The 19,918-nt window shown below is 38.4% G+C and overlaps 1 protein-coding gene across 1 annotated transcript in view; it reads left to right on the top strand.

The window, feature by feature from the left end:
* Positions 1-19,918, top strand: part of LONP2 (lon peptidase 2, peroxisomal) — a 132,897-nt gene that overhangs the window by 34,082 nt on the left and 78,897 nt on the right. Inside the window, exons 5-7 of the mRNA XM_072632147.1 lie at positions 3,127-3,290; positions 5,129-5,223; positions 13,757-14,015. Coding sequence (XP_072488248.1) covers positions 3,127-3,290; positions 5,129-5,223; positions 13,757-14,015 — 518 coding nt within the window. The remainder of the gene's footprint in view (positions 1-3,126; positions 3,291-5,128; positions 5,224-13,756; positions 14,016-19,918) is intronic.

Here is a 19,918-nt window from a genome sequence, read left to right on the forward strand (position 1 = left end):
TTGGGTGAACTGATTCAAAACATCTGTGATTTCCTGCTGAGTAAACTTCTCAGTTATCTCCCTAAACACTATGTTGTCCCCTTGGTTCTCCTGTTTCAGTCCTAGTATTGGGCATGCATCTGTACGAGAAGCTTCTCCCTCTAACATTGTTTGATTTTCCAACTCTGACTTTGTTACATATTCCTCCCACACACGGTCCTGGCAGTCACTGTAGCAGCTAGGCTGGGTCTGTACAAAGGTTGTATGCATATTTTTTTTGCCAGCCTTTCACTTGTTCTGAGCTAAATGAACAGCCTTTTCTTCTACCTGAGACCCTCTGAGCTTGCTCTTTGAAAGGAGAGCCTGAACACTGAGAATTCCCATGCAAACTTTCTGACTCTTTTTTCCATCTGATTCTTTTCCTTCAGCAGCTCATCTCTGCTTTTACACATAATACAGTAACCTATTAATAGAGTCCAACCTTTCATATACACCCTTGCCAGTTCTTTCCCTGGTTTTATTGGTATTCCTTACAAGTACCTTTCCAAATCTCTGTGTTCCCCTTCCTGTAATCTCTGTTCCCAACAGGGTCCAGTGCTTTTAGCCTGTTCCCTTGCTAGGGAGGAATAAGGTAAACCCTCCCTTCCTGGGGTATCTGTTTCATCCTCTAAAGCCTTTCTGCCTCCAAATAGAGATTTTATACCCACGATCCTGTTCGTGATGCCAAATGTATCACCAAGGCAATATTCACAGCACCAATAGTAACTATGAATATGCCAGCGTAGTTCTGAATCACAAAGTATAATAGACTCTCCACATACAAGGCAGAAGCAAAACATTTATTCAGACAAAGCCAAATCCCAACACCAGAGAGCCAGACCTGTTAAGGAAACCAAGAAGTCAATACACAGTAGCACTGCAGGGGACAAAGTCTAGCTTCCCTAGCTGGGGCCTTCTCATAAACAAACACTCAGAAGACTAGCTGTGCCTGTCTGTGTCCTCACTCCTCCACCCCAACTGCTGTCACTGGCTTCCTCCTAGTTCTGCTCCACCCTTCCTGTTCTGCCCGTTCAGCAAGCTCCTCCTACCACATGTGACTTAGGCTTCCATGTGATTGAAGCAGGTCACATGGGCCTATTAATGAATGGGAAAGATCTTCACATTTAAATTACCATTATAGAAAGCACATGGTGAAAGGGGAAAATGGGATGGAATGGGACAGCACCAGGTAACCAGAGTGGTAACATCTTGTTCTGTAGAGTTGAAACCAAGCAAGGCAGTAGTTGCAGAGTGAAGTAAACCCCAAAAGCATCCAATTTCTCTGCTCTCTATAATGGAAGGCTTTGGGAGGAGTTTGTTACTTCAACCTCCAGGGAAAGGAGAGGAGGCTGAGTGAGATGGTGTCAATAACACTTGTATTAGCAGCCTCGTTAACAGCCTTGAAGGGCAACTGATTGATTGGTTTGATATGTGAGATAAAGGAAAATGAGCTGAAGATGATATTAAAATTGGAAACTTAGGAAATGGGTAATTCAAAAAAGTGATGAGTATAAGCCTCTTGTGAATTTCTGTACTTCCAAGTTTCCAACCTCAGCATCATCCTCTCTGCTCATCTTCCTTCATCCCACACATCTTATATATGTGTGTATCTATGTTTATATATGTATGTCTGTTATGTGTATAAATATAGATATACAGGCAGTCTTTTGCTTCTTTTTGTGTCTCCCTTGCTTAGCTTGGTGCCTGAAACTTACTAGGAACTTAATAAATGTTGATTGACTGACATATACACACATGGGAACATCCACATACACATGTTGTAGGTCAAGGATTCATCTACATAGAGATAATAATTAGACCCATAGGAGCTGATGCCATCATCAGTGGGAAGTTCCTTTTTTACAAATCCAAATGAAGTCTTTCAAATCAGATAGATATATAATTTCATTAGAGTGGAAGGAGTGGAAGTGATCTAGGGCAAATCTGGGGGCATTTGTGAAATGAAAAAATGGGAGACAATAGGCATAGGCGATTCTTTTGAAAAGCATAGCAGTGAAAAAAGAGAGAAGAAATAAAATGGTAGTCAGAGGAAGTCAGTAAGACCAAATGTTTGGTTTTTTTGAACATGAAAAACTGTTCATGCTCCAAAGGCAAAGGGGAAAAGAGCCAGGATCTTTTAAAGCAGCCCTGCACAACCTGCAGCCTGCCAAAGGGTTTCAGGTGGCCCATGAAAAATGTAGAGGAAAACATCCTTTGTATGTAGAGGAAAATCTTTGGTGGGCCACAGGTTGTGCAGGTGTCTTTTAGAGGAAGGGAAGAATATGAGAAGAAAACTGATACTAGTCAAATGATAAATAATTATTCATATCAAGGAAATATCTGTAAAAGATCTGTATATTTATGAATATTTTTGTCCATAGGGGAGGAATTATATGAGTTTTTGTAATGTCTCTAGAATAAATGTCAGCACACCACAATTATGCTTCAGAATCAATATCCTGAATTTTGTCTAATGACAGAAGAAGCAGAAGATCACATTAGTTGGCATTCCTAAGTCAAGGAACTTCAGTCCCACTGCATGTGCCCAGGGTGCTTTCCATACTTTTTTTCACTCTCAGAAAACCTCATAGTGGGACCACAAGGCAGTCCACCTTTCTTTGAGCAACTTACTATATTAAAATAAAAGTGATATAATAAATGCCCCTGTTCATTTATCTAGAATGTTCTGCTTCTTTCCTAGGGTGTTTTCATCATTTCTAATTAGCCAACACCTTTAAACACTCAATTCAGCAAACATTGTTTCTACTCTGTGCACAGCAGTTGATTAGTGTTTATTATCCTAAACAGTAAAATAGCCTTGCCCTCCCCCCATTCTAAACTTGTGCCTTTGCAAAGTTACTTTGCCCTTTATACCAGTTGCCTTATCTGTCAAATGGGATAATAATACCTACCTTACAGGGCCATTGTGAAGGGAATGCTTTATAAACCTTAGTGCTGTATAAGTGTGAGTAGTGATTATTACTCTTATATACTGATTTAATGTTATTATTTAAGAATTATATAACTTTGTTCATAGCACCTAATGTAACTAGGTATTGACTCTTTTGTGAAGAATATGTAATGTTATGCTTCTGCTTTATCTCTAAGGTTATAGCCATACGTCCCATCAGGAGGATCACACACATTCCTGGTGCTTTAGAAGATGAAGATGAGGATGAAGATAATGATGATATTGTCATGTTAGAAAAGAAAATCCGAACATCTAGCATGCCAGAGCAAGCTCATAAAGTCTGTGTCAAAGAGATAAAGAGGTAAGTTTGGGTACAAAGAAAGTAGATCTATTTATATATGGTTTTGTAAAGGTTATTGGTGGTTTCAACTTGTGGAATCACATTTTCAGGGTTTGTGTTATGTCTATACTACAACTGGAAGTATAGCTGAGCTCTGCCATCCTGTCCCTGTTCTCAGTTAAAGATGCAGAATGTAAAACTCCTTGATAGCAGAGACTTTTTTTTCTTTTTATTCTCCAGTGCCTAGGACACTGTAGTTGCTTCATAAATGCTTGAATTTAATGAAATTGAATTGAAAGATTGGGACAGTTGCTGTCTTCTAATCTCTCATTCATCTTTTTAGTTTTTAGGTAAAATTTATTTGTTGTCCTCTTCATTTGGGCACGCCATTCCTAACTTTGAGTCTTCCAAGATTTCCAGTTTTCTACTTCTCCTGCCCCCAAGAAATGTCTTGCTCATCATCATTCCCTGTATACCCATCATTTCACAGTTTCTTCCTTCCAGAGCTGATAAATAGATCAGCTTTCTCTAAATCATTACTAGATCAGACGACATGTGTCGTAGGTCAAGGATTCATCTATGTAGATACCTTAATTAAGCCCATGGGACCTGATGCCAAAGTTCCTTTTTTACAAATCCAAATGAAGTCTTTCAAATCAGATATTCAATTTCAGTAGAGTGATAGGAATAGAAGTGATCTGGGCCAAATCTGGGAGCATTTGTGAGATGAAGAAATGGAAGGTAGGACCAGAAGACTCCTCAACCCCACTCTGTTTGAATACAGTCCCAACTTCAACTTACTGCTTTGTTGCTTCACAGAATGCACCTAGTTTTGCTTAGAGATAACAATACTTTGATTTATTTAGTATTTGTTCCATTGTCTGTATGTTCTTTAGATGTCATTGTCATTTTTAATTTGTAAACTCTTGAGGGTAAGGCTTGTTTGACTTTGTTCAGGATATAGCATAGTACAGTGAAACCTTGATTAACTGGGATGCTCAGGAAGTAGATTGTTCCAGTTAAAAGAATATGATGGTTATCTCAGGATGAAAACAAAAACGATTTTTGTTTCAGCCCTTTTAAAAACCTTTGTTAAAAGTCTGAATCTCCTTTCTTGCTTTAGCCTAGTGAACGTAATTGAGTCTTTGAGGTTCTGGCAGTGCCTCGGGGCCATTAATGATGATTGTACAATACTGTTTATAGAGAAAGGGTAGAAGATTCTGTGCCAGCCTCATGATGTCAGTCAACAAATATAAAAATTTACCTTGTACAAAGTGTGTTAGACCCTGGGAATGTTCTAGAGGTTTTTTTTAAGCTGATATTAACTTATTTTCATGGTAATTACCTCTTCTGATGCTTTAAAAAATCTAGCTAATAGTTCTCATTAATTGAGTTCTAGATATTGGAAGTTTTATTCTGTTGTATGTGGATAGGAACATAAATCTAGGTAGTGATGGAGGAAATCAGGGGATCCAGGTAAATTGATATGTTTTATGTGAAGAATCTATTTCTGGGTGGTCTTGGTGAATATCCCTAATCAGACTTTGAATATATCATTGCATGTGAGTCTTTTTTCCTCCTAATTTCCAAGGACAGTGGTTACAGATTTACTGTGGCCTCTAAAATAAGAGATTCCCTGTACATATTTTAAAAGTAGCCATTTCCTGTCAGATTAATATTATATTTCCTTTCAGAAATCTCTTGGTGTAGTTGAGCTCTGTCCTGTTGACTTGTCTTCCTAAACAAATGTCCCTGTCATTCATGGTCAAGAGAAGAAAATGAACTGTTGGTTGCTTTTGCAGTAATGTCTCCTATGTCATTGAGTATGTTTCTTGTGTAGATTTTTTTTTTCTTGATAGGCTGAAAAAAATGCCTCAGTCAATGCCAGAATATGCCCTGACCAGAAATTATTTGGAACTTATGGTGGAATTACCTTGGAACAAGAGCACAACTGGTAAGCCCAGGGGAAAACTACCTTCTCATAGTCTGATTGCTGACCTAAAAAAATCATGAAAGGCTTCCTTTGGAAATACTGCCCACTAATTATTTTGGCTTCAGCAAATATTAATTAAGTCCTTTCTATGTAAAACACCTCTGGGTGTCTAGGGAATCAAAGACGAGACAGAAAATATCCCCTGCCCTCAAATAGCTTGTGTTCCAAGCAGGATGAAGGTAGAGTAAAAAGATAAGCATATTTATTATAAACAAATAAGTATGTATGTTATAGGTTGAGGAGGGAGAAACATAATTTCATTTCCCCATAACTTAAGCCTTCCTTAGGAAATTTTTTTAATCCTTGTTTAGTTAGTTTCAGGACAAGTGTTCATTATCCCTGCTGAGTGGATTGGATGCCAGTTTAGCCCTTGGTGTAAGATTTATTTAAATACATTTCACCAACAAGTAGAGGCATCAAGAAGTGTTTCCTGTAAGTGAGGGCACGTAAACTGAGTCAGAAATGAAGCCAAGAATAGAAATGAGGAAAGAATTATGAAGGCCAATGTATGCAAAGGCACAGGGGCCGGATGAGGTGGGATCCTGCTTGCAGGGCATAGTAAGGAGGCCATTTGGGGTTGGAATGTGGATTATGTGAAGAAGAGGGATGTTGAATTACAGCCACTCACTGCAACAGTTTGAATAATGGCCTTGTGTGAATTTTAGGAGTTTTTAGCTCTTGGCTTTGGAGTAGTTCAGTGATTCTTAAATGATCTCTACTTAATCTGTTTCTCAGGTCAGTTGTTTTTGCTGTGAGATGCCTCACATTGTCTTCAATATTTTTTCAGTCTTTGACTTTGTTTTAATAATTTTTTGATGTCTCATGGCATCATTAGTTTGCATTTGGTTAATTCTAATTTTCAGGAAGTTATTTTCTTGGGTAATGTTTTTGCACTGTTTGTTTCAAGCTGTTAATTCTCTTTTTCTATCTTTCTTCCAAAACTCTCATTTCTTTTCCCATTTTTTCCTCTGCCACTCTCATTTGGCTTTTAAAATAGTTTTTCAGCTTTTTTTAAAACTGCATTTTTCCTTGAGGCTTACTTTTAGATGTTTTCAAGTCATTCTTTTCACGATTTGTGCTTCTCAGCCATAATAGCTCTTTATGGTGAGATTCTTTTTGTTTTTTTGTTCTTCCAGCCTTCTTCTTGACTTTGGACTTTGTTCACTTCTAGGGCAATGTCTGGCCTGACCTTCTGTCCTTTTAGTATCCAGCTGCTTTTAAGACTCAGGCTGGAGGGCCTGCATTTTTTTCAGTGCCCCAAAATGTAATCCAAGGTGAAATCTTTTTATTTTCTTTTTTTATTATTATTTTATTTGTTTTCAGTGTTCTACAATCACTTCTGTATAACTTAGATTTTTTTTCCCCTCTCTCCCTCTCCTTCCCTCCTCCCTTCCCCCTCCCTCCCTGAGATGGCATACACTTTTATATAGGTTCTACTTATACATTCCTATTAAATATATTTTCAAGGTTAAATCTTTTCATTTCCCTCCTGGTCTGAGTTTTACGAGTTCCTGACCCAGATTTGGGTCTTTTGGTGTTCTTGGTTGACAGCTTCAGTAGACTGCTGCAGGACTCAGCTACTATTAGTCCACTGGAAGCCTAGGCTGATTCAGAGTGACTAAACCACAGGTTCCCTTTGGTCTAGGACTCCTGCACTGGTTATTCTAATGCAGACTTCCAGCTGGGCTAGAGGCAAGAACTAAGTCCCTGCTGTGCTTCTAGGATCAGAGCCACACAGCTATTCTTTATTTCTGAACTTATTTCTTGCTGTGTACCCATCTAGGGCTTATTAGCAACTGATATTCTCCATCACACCTATGACCAGAGCTCCACCTTGCTCTGACCCTAGAACTGTGTAGTAGCTGCTATAGCTGCCAGATGCCACCTGTTTCAGCGCTAGTTCAGGGCTCTTCTGACTGCCCTAGTGCCCAGTCTCAGCTCTCAGTCCCACGGCATTGTAATGTTCTGCACATGGTATACTTCTGGCCAGACCCTGTCCTCAGGGTCAGCAGACCTGTCTATCTATCTGTCTGTCTCCCTCAGTCAACCTGGGCTGGAAAAATGATTCATTATTGTGGCTTTTTCTTGGATTTCCCAATCAGAATTCACCCTAGTGTTTTCTACATCTTTGTGGGGAAACTAAGCCGCACTTCTTCCTGCTACCCTGCTATCTTAACTCTGCCTTCTTCTAGGAGTTTGTAAGTGAGAAACAGGTCAGTGGCTCCTACCATTTCACTTCCTACATTTGGCCACAGAGTTGTCTCCAAATGAGTAACTGTGGTAATTCGGAATCCCCTCTAGGGAAGGAGAAAGGAGAGAGCTCACGCTGAAGACTTTTGTGTCCAGATGAGATTCATTACAGGATATTTTCTACAGCAAAGCAGCATGATATTTTTTATAGAAAGTCATTCTCAGGGTGGAAGATAGACCCTCAGGTTCACATCCTGCCTGTGGCATAGTAGCTGTGTGACCTGGGGCAAGACACTGAACTTTTTAGTGCTCTGGGCAGCTCTGTGACTACAAATTGCTGAGACCTATATCAATAGAGAGAGTTTCCTTAATTGGGAGTTCCCTCTACTAATGAAATCTCTAGTGTAGTCCATTTTCCAGCACTCATTGTCAGCTCAGGGTTAGAGACTAAGGAGGGTGCTAAGGTCCTCTAAATCTGTATCCATATGATAGCTCCCACGGTAGCTTCCCAGATTTCCCTTCTTGTACATGAAAATCCCATTTCTGACCTGTTAGGGAGACTCTCTCTTTTATGAAGGTATTTTGGGATACTGATTGGTAGGAAGCAAGGTATTACCTGTTACCTCTGCTTCCTGCTCTACACTTGGGAATGTTTGAGGACTATAATTAGTTGAGAGGAATAATAAAAATCAGAGGATCAGAATGCTCCCCCATCTACTTGAGGTTGACTAACAGTGGGAATGTGGAATATCTTTCTCTGATCCCAGGTGCTCTGAGGCTGACAGACCCCACATGGACACTATCTGTGAAATTAGAATTGAGGAGACTTCTGCTAATTTTAGGAATGAAAGCATAAGAGGAAAAATCTCCGTAGATATATATGGGACAGCAATCAGTAAACATAAACCTTCTCAAGGAGGCTTGACTCTGATTCTCTTTTGCCTGGCCATTGGTATTGGGTTGCTGTATTAAGTGAGGACAAGTTTGTTAATTTTCCCCTTGGAATCCTACACATGAATACTAACTCTGATTCTATAGAAGAGCAAGGAATAAACTTCTAGAACATAAAGACCCTAATATTGAGGAGGGAGAGGGAAAGATCTTATTTGCTAATAGAGTCATGTATACATGCAGATGTGTTCTAATAAGTAATATTAGAACTAATGCATTTGCATTTCCCAGGAAAAGAATGTCACTTGCAGTTACAAAGTTCTAAAAAGAAACTCTTCTGTACCTCATAAGAAACTACAAACCAGGCATTACGAAATAAATTGTGTTGGTCATAATTTAACAGATCCTGTAACAAATATGAAATGACTTGGAAGAATTCCATAATTCCACCATTTCTGCCATGATATATTTTTTTGGAGACCACACTGTCTCTAGCTATTAGGGAAAACAGGAAAAGGTGCATGCTCATCACACATATATGAAGATACCCAAATCTTTTACAGACCTTCTCCTCCATGCCAATAAAAGATATCTTTCAAAAAACTTTTTTTTAAAAGCAATTTTTTTATTGTGCATGTACAGTTTGCCAAACAAAAAGATAACTAGCCATATAAGCCAGTCTATAATAGGTACTAAGGGAGTGTAAAAACAGTTCCCTTCCCTTCAAGAAAAGGAATTGCATATAAAAACAGCATAGAGAACAGTCCAGGTTTTTGTTGGGTTTTTTTTAAGCTTCTCTTAAATTTTACCTCCTTGTTGCTTAAAACTCTTTCAGGAACTTCAGCCATTTTTGTCCTTGTTTAGTTAGTTTCACTACATCTTCCTTCTCCCTATTGGGCAAATTGGGTGCCAGTTTAGCCCTTAGTACAACATTTGTTTTGGGAGCAGCTAAGTGGTGCAGTATCTAGCATTCCAGGCCTGGAGTCAAGAAGACCTGAGTTCAGATCTGTCCTTAGACACTAGCTATGTCACCTCTTTACCTCAGCTTCCTCATCTGCAGGAAGGAACTGGAGAAGGAAATTGCAAATCGCTCCAGTATCTTTGCCAAGAAAACCCCAAATGAGATCATGAAGAACTGGACATGCCTGAAAATGACTGAACAACAGTAACAATAAGATTGGTTAAGTGTGTTTCACAATTTTCAGAATTATTTTATTTGCTTGTCGTTTTTAATACCTGAAACAAATCTTTTCTCGCCAGCTTCCTCTGCCTAGGCACCCAACCACACCTGACTGAATGGTGTATGCCCCTGGATTGATTAGTTATTAAATCATCTGAGAGCAATAATGAAGTCACTTAACAAGTGATTATGAAATAATAATTAATTATTAATTAACATATGTTCTCAGCATAAGATAAACTATGATTGTTTATTTTTGTTGAACAAATATATTATCTTGGCTTCCATTGTTGGTTCCATGTAGGAAAATGGCCAAGGTTCTTCAGCATACATTTATATGGCTGTAATTCATGCATAGGAAAAAAAGAGGTTGTTCTTGCCAGTTTTTAGGATGTTAAATTGTTAGGACAGTAGTTCCTATCTTCCTAAAAGAATGACTAAGGGAAAATGAGCATTATATTTACTATACTCTCTTATACCTTTTTCAAATGCAGCATTTTAAAGGACATCACTTTTTTACTAGTCTTTTTAATTTGCAAGTCATTTTAAAAGTAAGCTTTTCCCAGAACTTGGTAGTGATGACAGCTTCCCTTATTAGTGTCATTTGTTTGCCTGGGGTCATCTATGGGCGTTTTGGTGGAGGTCAGAAGTATATTCTGAAAGTATGCTTTCCTAGGCTTCAAGTCAAAGGATCATTCACTTTCTGTTCAATTAATTTAAGCTTCTCCCTCATTCTCAAAGCATAGCTGGAATGAGACTTGTCTGCCCACTCCTCTGTGGTGGCAGGGTGGGGCTTACTCTCTTGGTAGCTCGACAATGAGTCCAGATGCTTGCAAATCATGGAATACCTTGATAAGAGAAGAATCAAAATTGCAGATGACCCAGAGGCAATTGTAAGATGCATGGTGGGTCAAAGTAATTATCAGTGATGACTTCTCTGGGAGAAGTCTTGTAAAAAACATCATCACAAACATTCATAAACATGCATGACAATCAGTTAACATTTATTATGCACCTACTAGGTGCCAGGCACTGTGCTAAGCCCTGGGTATGCCAAAAAAACCCAAAACAAAATGGCAAAAGACAGTCCCTGCCTTCCAGACTACCAAAGGAGGTAGCCTGGATAGGCAGCAAGAAGAATAAAAAGTGGGCAGCCTAAGCCAACACTAGCATGTTTGAAATGTGGACTAGAGGAAGGCCTCCTCACATTCTGTGCATCTTCTGAGGAGTGAAGAAATACCTGAGCAAGCATTGCACAGGATGAGAAGGGACATTGGAGTGGACTTGGAGTGCTCACAGGAGGACATCCATGATGGTGAGGGGGCTGGAAATCATGTCTTAGGAACATCAGTTAAGATACGGTGGAGTTGGGGAGACATTACTCACTTAAGGCATTTGAAGAATTATCATCTAGAAGGATTAGACTTTATATTCTTGGTTCCAGAGGACAAAGAGAGGAACAATGAAAATGACAGAAAGCTACGGAGAAGCAGACTTAGGCTTATTGTAAGGAAAAACTGACAATTACAAGTACAGTAAGTAGAATGTTGTAGGAGGGATTTCTCTTCAGTTGAAGGTTGGATTAGATTAGATAATACTTGAGGTCTCTTTAAAGCAGGGCTACACAACTTTTGGCCCTCTGAGTCCTTGTGGCAAACCAAAGGATTTTGGGCAGCCCTTGAAAAATATATAGGAAAATATCCTTTGTATGTAGAGGAAATCTGCCACATGCAGCCCAAGGGCCGTAAGTAACCTGCCAGAAGCTGTGTAGGCTGGCTCTGTGGCATAAATGGAAGATCTGGGTGGGTGTGTGTGTGTGTGTGTGTGTGTGTGTGTGTGTGTGTGTGTGTGTGTGTGTGTGTGTGTGTGTGTGTGTATGTGTGTGTATCAATAGATATTCCATATATCCATATTCCATATAAACATACATACATACATTTTTAAGAAAGTGGCAGATGAGCTGGAGGTGTAAGAGTATATAGTATAGTATATGTAAGGTGTATAGACTGATGTCTCAGTGAAAAGAAGAGAGTGAAAGAGGTACTGTAGAAAAATAACTATTAACCAGAGAAAAGGAGTGCAAATTAAAGCCTTTTGTGAATAGAACTTGCAGTAATGAATATATGTCATCTTAGCAGAGAAGAATATGGACCAAACTGCCTTCCTTTGCCATCCTTTCATTTAATTTCTCTTACATTTCCTTGATTCTTGTTTTTGTTCTTGTTAGAGCAGTGAGGAAAAATGTGTTAAGGAGTTCATCTTTGGTTCATCGTTTGCTACTCAGCTCATACACAGTGTAGGAGAATTTGTCATTCTCTGGGTTAGGGTTTTGTTTGCCACTTTCAGTTGCAATACACATTATATAAGTGATGCCTAGTCATACTTTTACCTTAGTCTCCGGGAACCTAATGCTCATTTTCACCAGATTAAAACATGTCTCATGATTCAGAAAGTATGATTTATAGTGCATTGTCATAGTGAACTTGAGAAGAACAAGTCTCCAAGTAATTCAAGAAGTCTAATTTTTTGGAACTTGCCATGAAGAAATTTTGCCCCCTAGTGGAAATTTTCCTAGTCAGAATGTTGGCACTGAACTAAGAACAACTGAAACAGAAATTCATAGTTTCAGTCGTACTGATCTTTTCTTGAAGACACTCGAGATAAATACAGTGGGGCATGACTTCTGGCAAATGTGGTCCCTTTTGATCTGTCCCAGTTTGGGCTGGGTGGACATGGCCCTCTGAATCACCCTTTAGCCAAGTCAGTTAGATACTATTTCATCGGACCCTGGGCAGGCCCTGCCTCATTCACTGCCATTTTAGATACAATCATGTATGGCCTGAAGAAGCTGGTATTGAGTGGAAGAACTGCCAAACTGATTCAGTTCCATCCGCTCAATCCATATGTTTGGAGATAGGGGTGGCTGTATTTTGCTAAAGAAACAGCAAACCACAGCCTAACAAATATTGGCTTAGCTGCTGTTAACCAGCCTGAGATTTAGTTTCAAGACTATAATAAACTGGTATTTTTCAATTATTTTTCAAATCTTGATTTATGGGTGTTAAAAAAAAATTCAAGCAATGCCAAAAATTCCTTTACAAATATAATGACATATTTGGGCTTCTCTTCTTTCTGTAAACTCTTGGCCCATATTCTGATGTTAATGACCTCTGTGAAGTGTTCAGAGTTGCAGAGAGTCAATAAGATTAGAAGTGCAGTCTCCGTTTTTTTTTACTGCTTTAGCTTCCGCAGACTGCTCCCTCTGGATGTTTTGCTTGTTTGTGTAGTAGCATTAGATTTCTGCAGGCCTTTGCTATCTCTACTTCCTCTCCTTCTTCAGCCCCTCCCAACTTCCCTGTTTTCATGGAGGTCACTGTCAGCATTCTAGTTACCAAGATTGGAAACCTAGGAGTCCCCTGTAACTCGTCGCTTTCCCTTAGCCCCCATATCTAGTCAGTCATCAATTTCTATAGATTCCATCTTGACAGGATCTCTCATACTTCCACTCTCTACTCATAGGACTACCTCCCTAGTTTAGGCACCTGTCACTTTCAGCTTGACTTGACAACAGCAAAGCCACTTCATGGTGACCTTTATGAAAACTAGGTCTTGTAAGTGTGTCCCAAAAGAGATGAGAAAATGCACCTCCCTCACCTGTTAAAGGATGTGGAAGACTGTTGGTGTAGAACATTTCATACACCATCAGACTCAGCTGATGAACTCCTTTTTTTCTTTTGTTCTAACAAGACTTCTTAAACGTCTTCCACTTGCAGTCTATAGTTTGAGAAGTGCTGTGGAATAGATCTTTAGGTATGGGAGGAGATATGTAGTTCAGATAAAATAATATGAAGTTAATATACAATAAGAACATTACATGTATTTAAGAAAACTTAGTTTGGGAAACAAAGTAAGAACACAGATACATTATGCAGAAATTGCTCCCCCTTGAGGAATTTGTCTCAAAAAAACTAATTTGTAGATCTAAGGACCATGAAGTGGAAATACTCAAAAGATGGAACATACGATAGGACATTGTCTTGCTGCTAGCCTTCATTGTGTAGACAAGCCATGTATGAACCTCCCTTAAGATATCCTACCAAGGGGAAAAAATTCAGTCTTTTCTTAGTCTCTCCTATTTTCTAACAAGTTTACCTGAAAGGTTTTCATCAGTTAAAGTAAAAATGAGATACTTGATTTGAATATTCAAATTATTTCAAATCTATTGCTTGACAGACCGCCTTGATATCCGGGCAGCCCGAATTCTTCTGGACAATGACCATTATGCCATGGACAAGTTGAAGAAAAGGGTTTTGGAATACTTAGCTGTCAGGCAACTGAAGAACAACCTGAAGGGCCCAATCCTATGCTTTGTTGGCCCCCCTGGAGTTGGCAAAACAAGTGTAGGAAGATCAGTAGCAAAGACCTTGGGTCGAGAATTTCACAGGATTGCACTGGGAGGTGTATGCGATCAGTCGGACATTCGAGGACACAGGTATTTCTCTTAGTTCAGTCTTTGGCCCTCTGGCTTTTTTAAAAGTTATTTTAATTGAGGCAGAAGAAAAGCACTGCTTTAAAGGGCCCTAATTTTTTGATATACCATTTCTTTAGCTCACTACTTTCATAGCCTTGTAGCCAAATTATCCTTGAAAGATGGTTTTGAGAATGTCTCAACTTGGTTGGAGGACAGATTCACCAGCCATCCTTATGTTCCAATTGAGTAAAAGAGCGAGTTCTTTGGGAGTGAAAATGACATTCTGTTTATGACTCATTAGGCCAGGGACCAACACATTTTGCTTTGGATCAAGGTACCTCCTGAAATTTAGGAGCATATGAACTTTTCAGTTTTTAAAGTTTTATGTTTTTCATGGTAGCACAAAACTAACCAACCAAAAAACCTTTCTCCCATGCTACCATTTAATGATATAAGTGACAGCTTACTTTTAAGCAGTTATGGACATTTGTTGAATACATAATGGCATTCTAATTGCAGATAACAAATATACTCTACAATTCCATTATTTCCCATTTGGCCGTGTAGTCATGCACAAATTAAATACCCTTTGCATAAATATTCCCTTATAAAAATTAGGAAAACAACACAGGAGTGTCAGCATAGTATTATGGATAAAAGGCTGCATAAACTCAAATCTGAGCTCAGGGCCTTTCTCTAATACATACTAACTGTGAGACTGGACAGGTCCCTTGGCCACTTATTCAGCAGCTCTCCAAGGCTACAACATGCAGCTATAGTGGTAATCTGTATCAGTGGAGGGAGTTTCCCCACCAGGGATGTCCCCATACAAATGTAATCTTACAGGTCTGACACTCTCCCCCCAAAAATCTACCTCCTTATCCTCTCAGTCTCCTCCCTTAGTTTCTTTGATTTGACCCCTTCAAGTTATTCTTTTTCTCTAATTCCATCTTTATTTCTTCTCACACTTCCAACTCATCCCATACCTCATGGTCTAAACTACTTCACTCATGAAAGGATGAGAAAGGAGGAGCAGTGGCTGCTTGTAGGGCAAGAGAATTTGTATCTGGGGACCCCATTCCCCTGAGGCTCAGCTACTTAGCGCCATGACAATTGAAAAGGAATCCTCAGTGTATTAGATTTATCAAGAGTATCTGATAACCTTCTTCTGCACTGAGGAAATCCCATTGAAATACTAACATTAATTTATAATCTTTATAATTAAAAAAGAAAAATATTGTGGGAGTCTTTTTCGTGTTTATGTCAATTTAAATGACTTTCACTTTGAGGTTTTTTTGTTTGTTTAAACACCAAAATGAAGAAGAATTAGTTTGATTCATAAAATGTAAATAGTAGAAAGGCTTATCCATGAACTTCTGTGACATCTTAGCTATAAGAGCAAACAAATAATTAATTTTGATCGCAAGAACTATTTTCCAATAGTAGCTTACACTGACATAGCACGTTATTGCTACCTATGAAACTCCACTTGCTCTCCCACTGATTTTTGCCTTATTCATGATGAGTTTCTTTAGATTAAAAAATAATATGACAAAGTATGAATATGTACACCATAAAGTTAAGAGGTCCCTATCACGGTTTAACTGTCAGAGATCTATAGATTATGCTATCAGCATGCTACAAGCAAAGTATTTGAAAAGTAGAAGGCTGTCCCCAAACTAGAATGCCTTATTTCATATGTGTTTCATTTTCCATATAATAGAAGTTGCCTCATCCAAGTAGATAATTGATGACACTTTTCACTTACCAATTTAAATGGGAAAGGGCAAAGAACTCTTCCTTCAAATCATAGTTTAGGCACCACTTTCTACAGAAAGCTTTTCTTGACTCTTCTTCCCCTCTCCACTTCTCCTTCTCACCCCATTGCTAGGGCCCTCCTTCGCTTGTGTTTATTTTCTAATTATTGTGTGCATACTTACAGCTATGCATATTTATCCCCCTTATAGCATGTATGTTTCTTGATGGTAAGAACCATTTCATTTTCATCTTTGGACCCCCAGTGCCTAGCACAGTGCCTGATACATAGTAGGCTTTTAATAAATACTTGTTGATTGGTTGTTCAGATAAAACTTTCCACGTGTTAAAAAAGGAGAGAGAAGTTTTAGAGAGCAAGGAGCCTTCAGGAATGGCTAATAAGTTCATTCTCTTTAGATAATTCCATAGATTTTTCAGATGTGTTTTACTCAGTCAAGGGTTTATATATTTTTTGTTTTAATTCCCACATAAGCCACTAGAGGCTGTTGTTTGCTTTCACAAGAAAGCAAAAGGTCAAAGAAACCACTTCTGTAGAAGTATCTAATTCTAGGACTTGATGCGCCCCTATCCACAGAGGATTCAGTTATCCATAGTAGAAAACGATTTCTGATTCCATGACTTGAAGATCTAGAGTAAAAGCAACTCAGAGTTCATTTTTCCTCCTTCCCAGCAAGGTGAGAATGATGGCAGTGGCAGTGAGATACTGAATATGAAGTTGGGGAAGATGGTAGGCATGTGGCTTCACATTTAACCAAATTTTATCCTTCTGCTTTTCTCAGTTCCTTCCAAACTGAGTGGCAAAAGTGTTGATTATTTTTCAGCACAGACCCTAAATAGCACAAGCTGTAAATTGGAAACTACCCTTTTTTTCTTTTGTTAGTTTTTTTAACAATTGAAATTTTTAAAGCCTATCACACTTAGAAACATGTATATCTTAATGAGTGCCAAGACCATGAAAAATATGAATTTTGTGGGAAGGCTATGAAAAATATCTCCCAACAATGAAACCTATGCCTGTTGGTTCAGATATAAGCCCCTCAAAGTGAAATTTTTGAAAAGAGACAAACCATATATTGGGATAGATAGAAAAATTAATATTTGAATTCCAGTTTACTTGCTTTTATCCAAATAAAAATTATGTCATTCTCTTCCTAAGATCAAAACTTAAGCCGCACCCATGTATTTGGGAGGTAGATACAGTGTAGTGGACTGCCAAGAGCCCTGGATTTGGTTTCAGAGGTGCCTGGCCCCATCTGCCACTTACTGATTATATGACCTTGAGCAAGTCATTAAACTTTGTAGAGCTTCAACATCCTATCTGTAAAACTAAGCTGGACCAGAGTCCCAGCCCTTGCCCAGTGATAATGCTCTTTGGACACTGTGAGCTTTACTATTCATCTGCTACCTCTGTGGCTAATGATCTCCCACCACCTATATTTTTCCCTATCCTTTTATTAATCAATCATCAGCCACATAGAAGCAAACCATTCCCAACCCCACCGCTGATTTACTCACCCTAATTTTCTTCAGCATTGTCTACTCTTTCCCCTGTATTCTCTAAAATTCTCTTTTATGATTCCTCCACTTTGCTCCCTCCCCTTTTAAAAATTATTTGGCAAGAGGCATAAAACCTACATTCTTTTCTAGCTTTGAATAGACTGCTTTTCTCTTGAGTAGCTTCACTGCCTACAGTAAACAAAGACTTAAATGAGATTATAAAGTGACTTTTTTCCCCCCATACACTTGCATTTGAAGGGAATGGGAGTGAGAGGAACAGTGTATTTTGAATAAAAGTGTATCATTGGGTTAAAATATTTGTTTTTTAAATTTTTAAATGTAATTTTATATTTTTTAATTAAGAAAAATCTATTTTCTCTCCTGTGTACTTCTCTTTTCCTTCTCCCCTCCCTTCCCCAGTTTGGAAAAAAGAAAAACAAAACCCTCATAATGAACATGATAATCAAGCAAAAGAAATTTTCTTATTGGCTATGTCCAAAAATGTGTCTTACTTTGCACCTCTCTCTCAGGAAGTTGGTAACATGTTTCATCATAAGTCACCTGGAGTTGTGACTTACCACTACATTAATAAGTGTTCTTAGGTTTTTCAAAGTTACTTATCTTTACAGTGTTGTTTTTGGTTAAATTACTTCGCTCTGTATCAGTTCATATTAGGCTTCCAAGGTATCTCAAAAACTATCTCCTTCATCATTTCTTATACACAATACTATTCTGTTATATTTATGTATCATAATTTGGTCAATTACCCAACTGATGAATACTCCTTAGTTTCCAGTTCTTTGTCACAACAGTAACAAAAAAGGAGCTGTTATAAATAGTTTCACATACATGGAGGCTAAACTATTTGCTTTAAACACCATGTCTCTTATCTCTAAGAAACAAGTAAAAAGGCTGGAATTTTTACCACTAAAAAGACTCTTTGGACGTAGCATCCACCAGATATCCATTTTTTAATGAATAAATGATGGTTATATCATAGCTGGTGGATGCTCAGAAACTTAGCACGTTAAGCATTCCTTTAACAGTGTTGTCTGTTCGTATGCCAATGGAGTGTGTTGCCCATATATTTCCTAAAATACGGAAGTCTTGTATTATGTTTGATTTGAAAGCATTTTGTTTGAAGACAGCAAAAATATATGTAAATATACATGTTTTGTAGCTCTCCATTTTGTCACTGTCTCTTTCAGAGAGAAAAGTAGTGTATCTGTCAGATTGCAGCATGGAAATGGGTTGGGATTTGGGGGCACGTTTGGCTCCATGTGACAAACCAAAAAATGTGTTTTGGAAACACCCATATCTTGCTATTTGAGAACTGGTCATGTGCTTATTATTGGCATTCATGTGAATTCTTGTTTTTCCTTAGCCTGTGTGTAGCTTCTACTGTTCTGCAGTCTTAAAATAGCCAGAGAAAAACAGAGCTGCTTTATCAAGCATCTCCCAGCTCTCTAAAATGCATCACATTGACTTTCATCACTTACCTTTCTCATATGCAGAATTTCGTCTCTATCCATTTAGCCCAGATATCTATTGGAGGATTATACAGCTAGTTGGAAGTGGTTTTTAAAAAAAAAAACAAACCCTCTCTAGCATTTCATGATTTGAGGGTGTGGAAAGAAAAGGTCTATTTTTTTTCTTGGTTTTCAGTTGTCTGGCATCGGTAGTATTTTTACATTAATAATATTTTTGTGTCCATTTCTTTTAAGTGGTTGATTAGCTTATTGATGGGGGTGTAGGGGAGAAGTCTTTTGTATTCCTCAATCCAACAAGTCAAATCAGTGGACATTTATTAAGCACCTACTATGTGCTAAACTCTATGCTAAGCCCTGAGTGTACAAAGAAAAACAAAAGACAGTCTCTTTTAATGTAGTGATAAGTCACAACTCCAGATGACTTATGATGAAACATGTTACCAACTTCTGAGAGAGAGGTGATGTTCTCTAGGTGCAAAGTAAGACACAGTTTTGGACATAACCAATAAGAAAATTTCTTTTGCTTGACTATCATGTTCATTATAAGGGTTTTGTTTTTCTTTTTCCAAATTGGAGAAGGGAGGAGAGAAGGAAAAGAGAAGTGCACAGGAGAGAAAATAGATTGTTGTTCATTGAAAAGCTCTCCTGGAGCTCACAGTCTTTTAGTGGGGGGGGGGGGGGGGGGAAGGTACGCAAATAGCTACTTACAAGCAAAATATATACAGGATAAACTGGAAATCCTCAACAAAGAGAAGCCACTACCATTATGGAGGATCAGGAAAGGTTTCTTGTAGAAGATAAGATTTTAGCTGGGTTTTGAGGAAAGCCAGGAGGGGGAGTAAGGAAGAGAGTATTCCAGGAATATGGGAAACAGCCAGTGAAAAATGCAAGACTCTTGAGATTGCATGTCATGTTCAAGGAACAGCAAGGAGATCAGTGTCACTGGATCATGAAGGGCCTCCATTTTTTTTTTTTTGTAGTAAAATATGAGGCAAGGATCTCCTTACACTTAGTAGACTTTTGATAAATGTGTGCAGACTTGATCAGCAAGAGCGCTTTAATTGAATGCAAGCTTAAAAAACTGTCAATAGAACACACAGAATAAATGTCTAGGTACTGAAAATGAAGGTGTAAAGATTCACAGTACTTTATATATACTGT

The sequence above is a fragment of the Notamacropus eugenii genome, chromosome 1, assembly GCF_028372415.1.
Source record: "Notamacropus eugenii isolate mMacEug1 chromosome 1, mMacEug1.pri_v2, whole genome shotgun sequence".
Classification (NCBI taxonomy): domain Eukaryota; kingdom Metazoa; phylum Chordata; class Mammalia; order Diprotodontia; family Macropodidae; genus Notamacropus; species Notamacropus eugenii.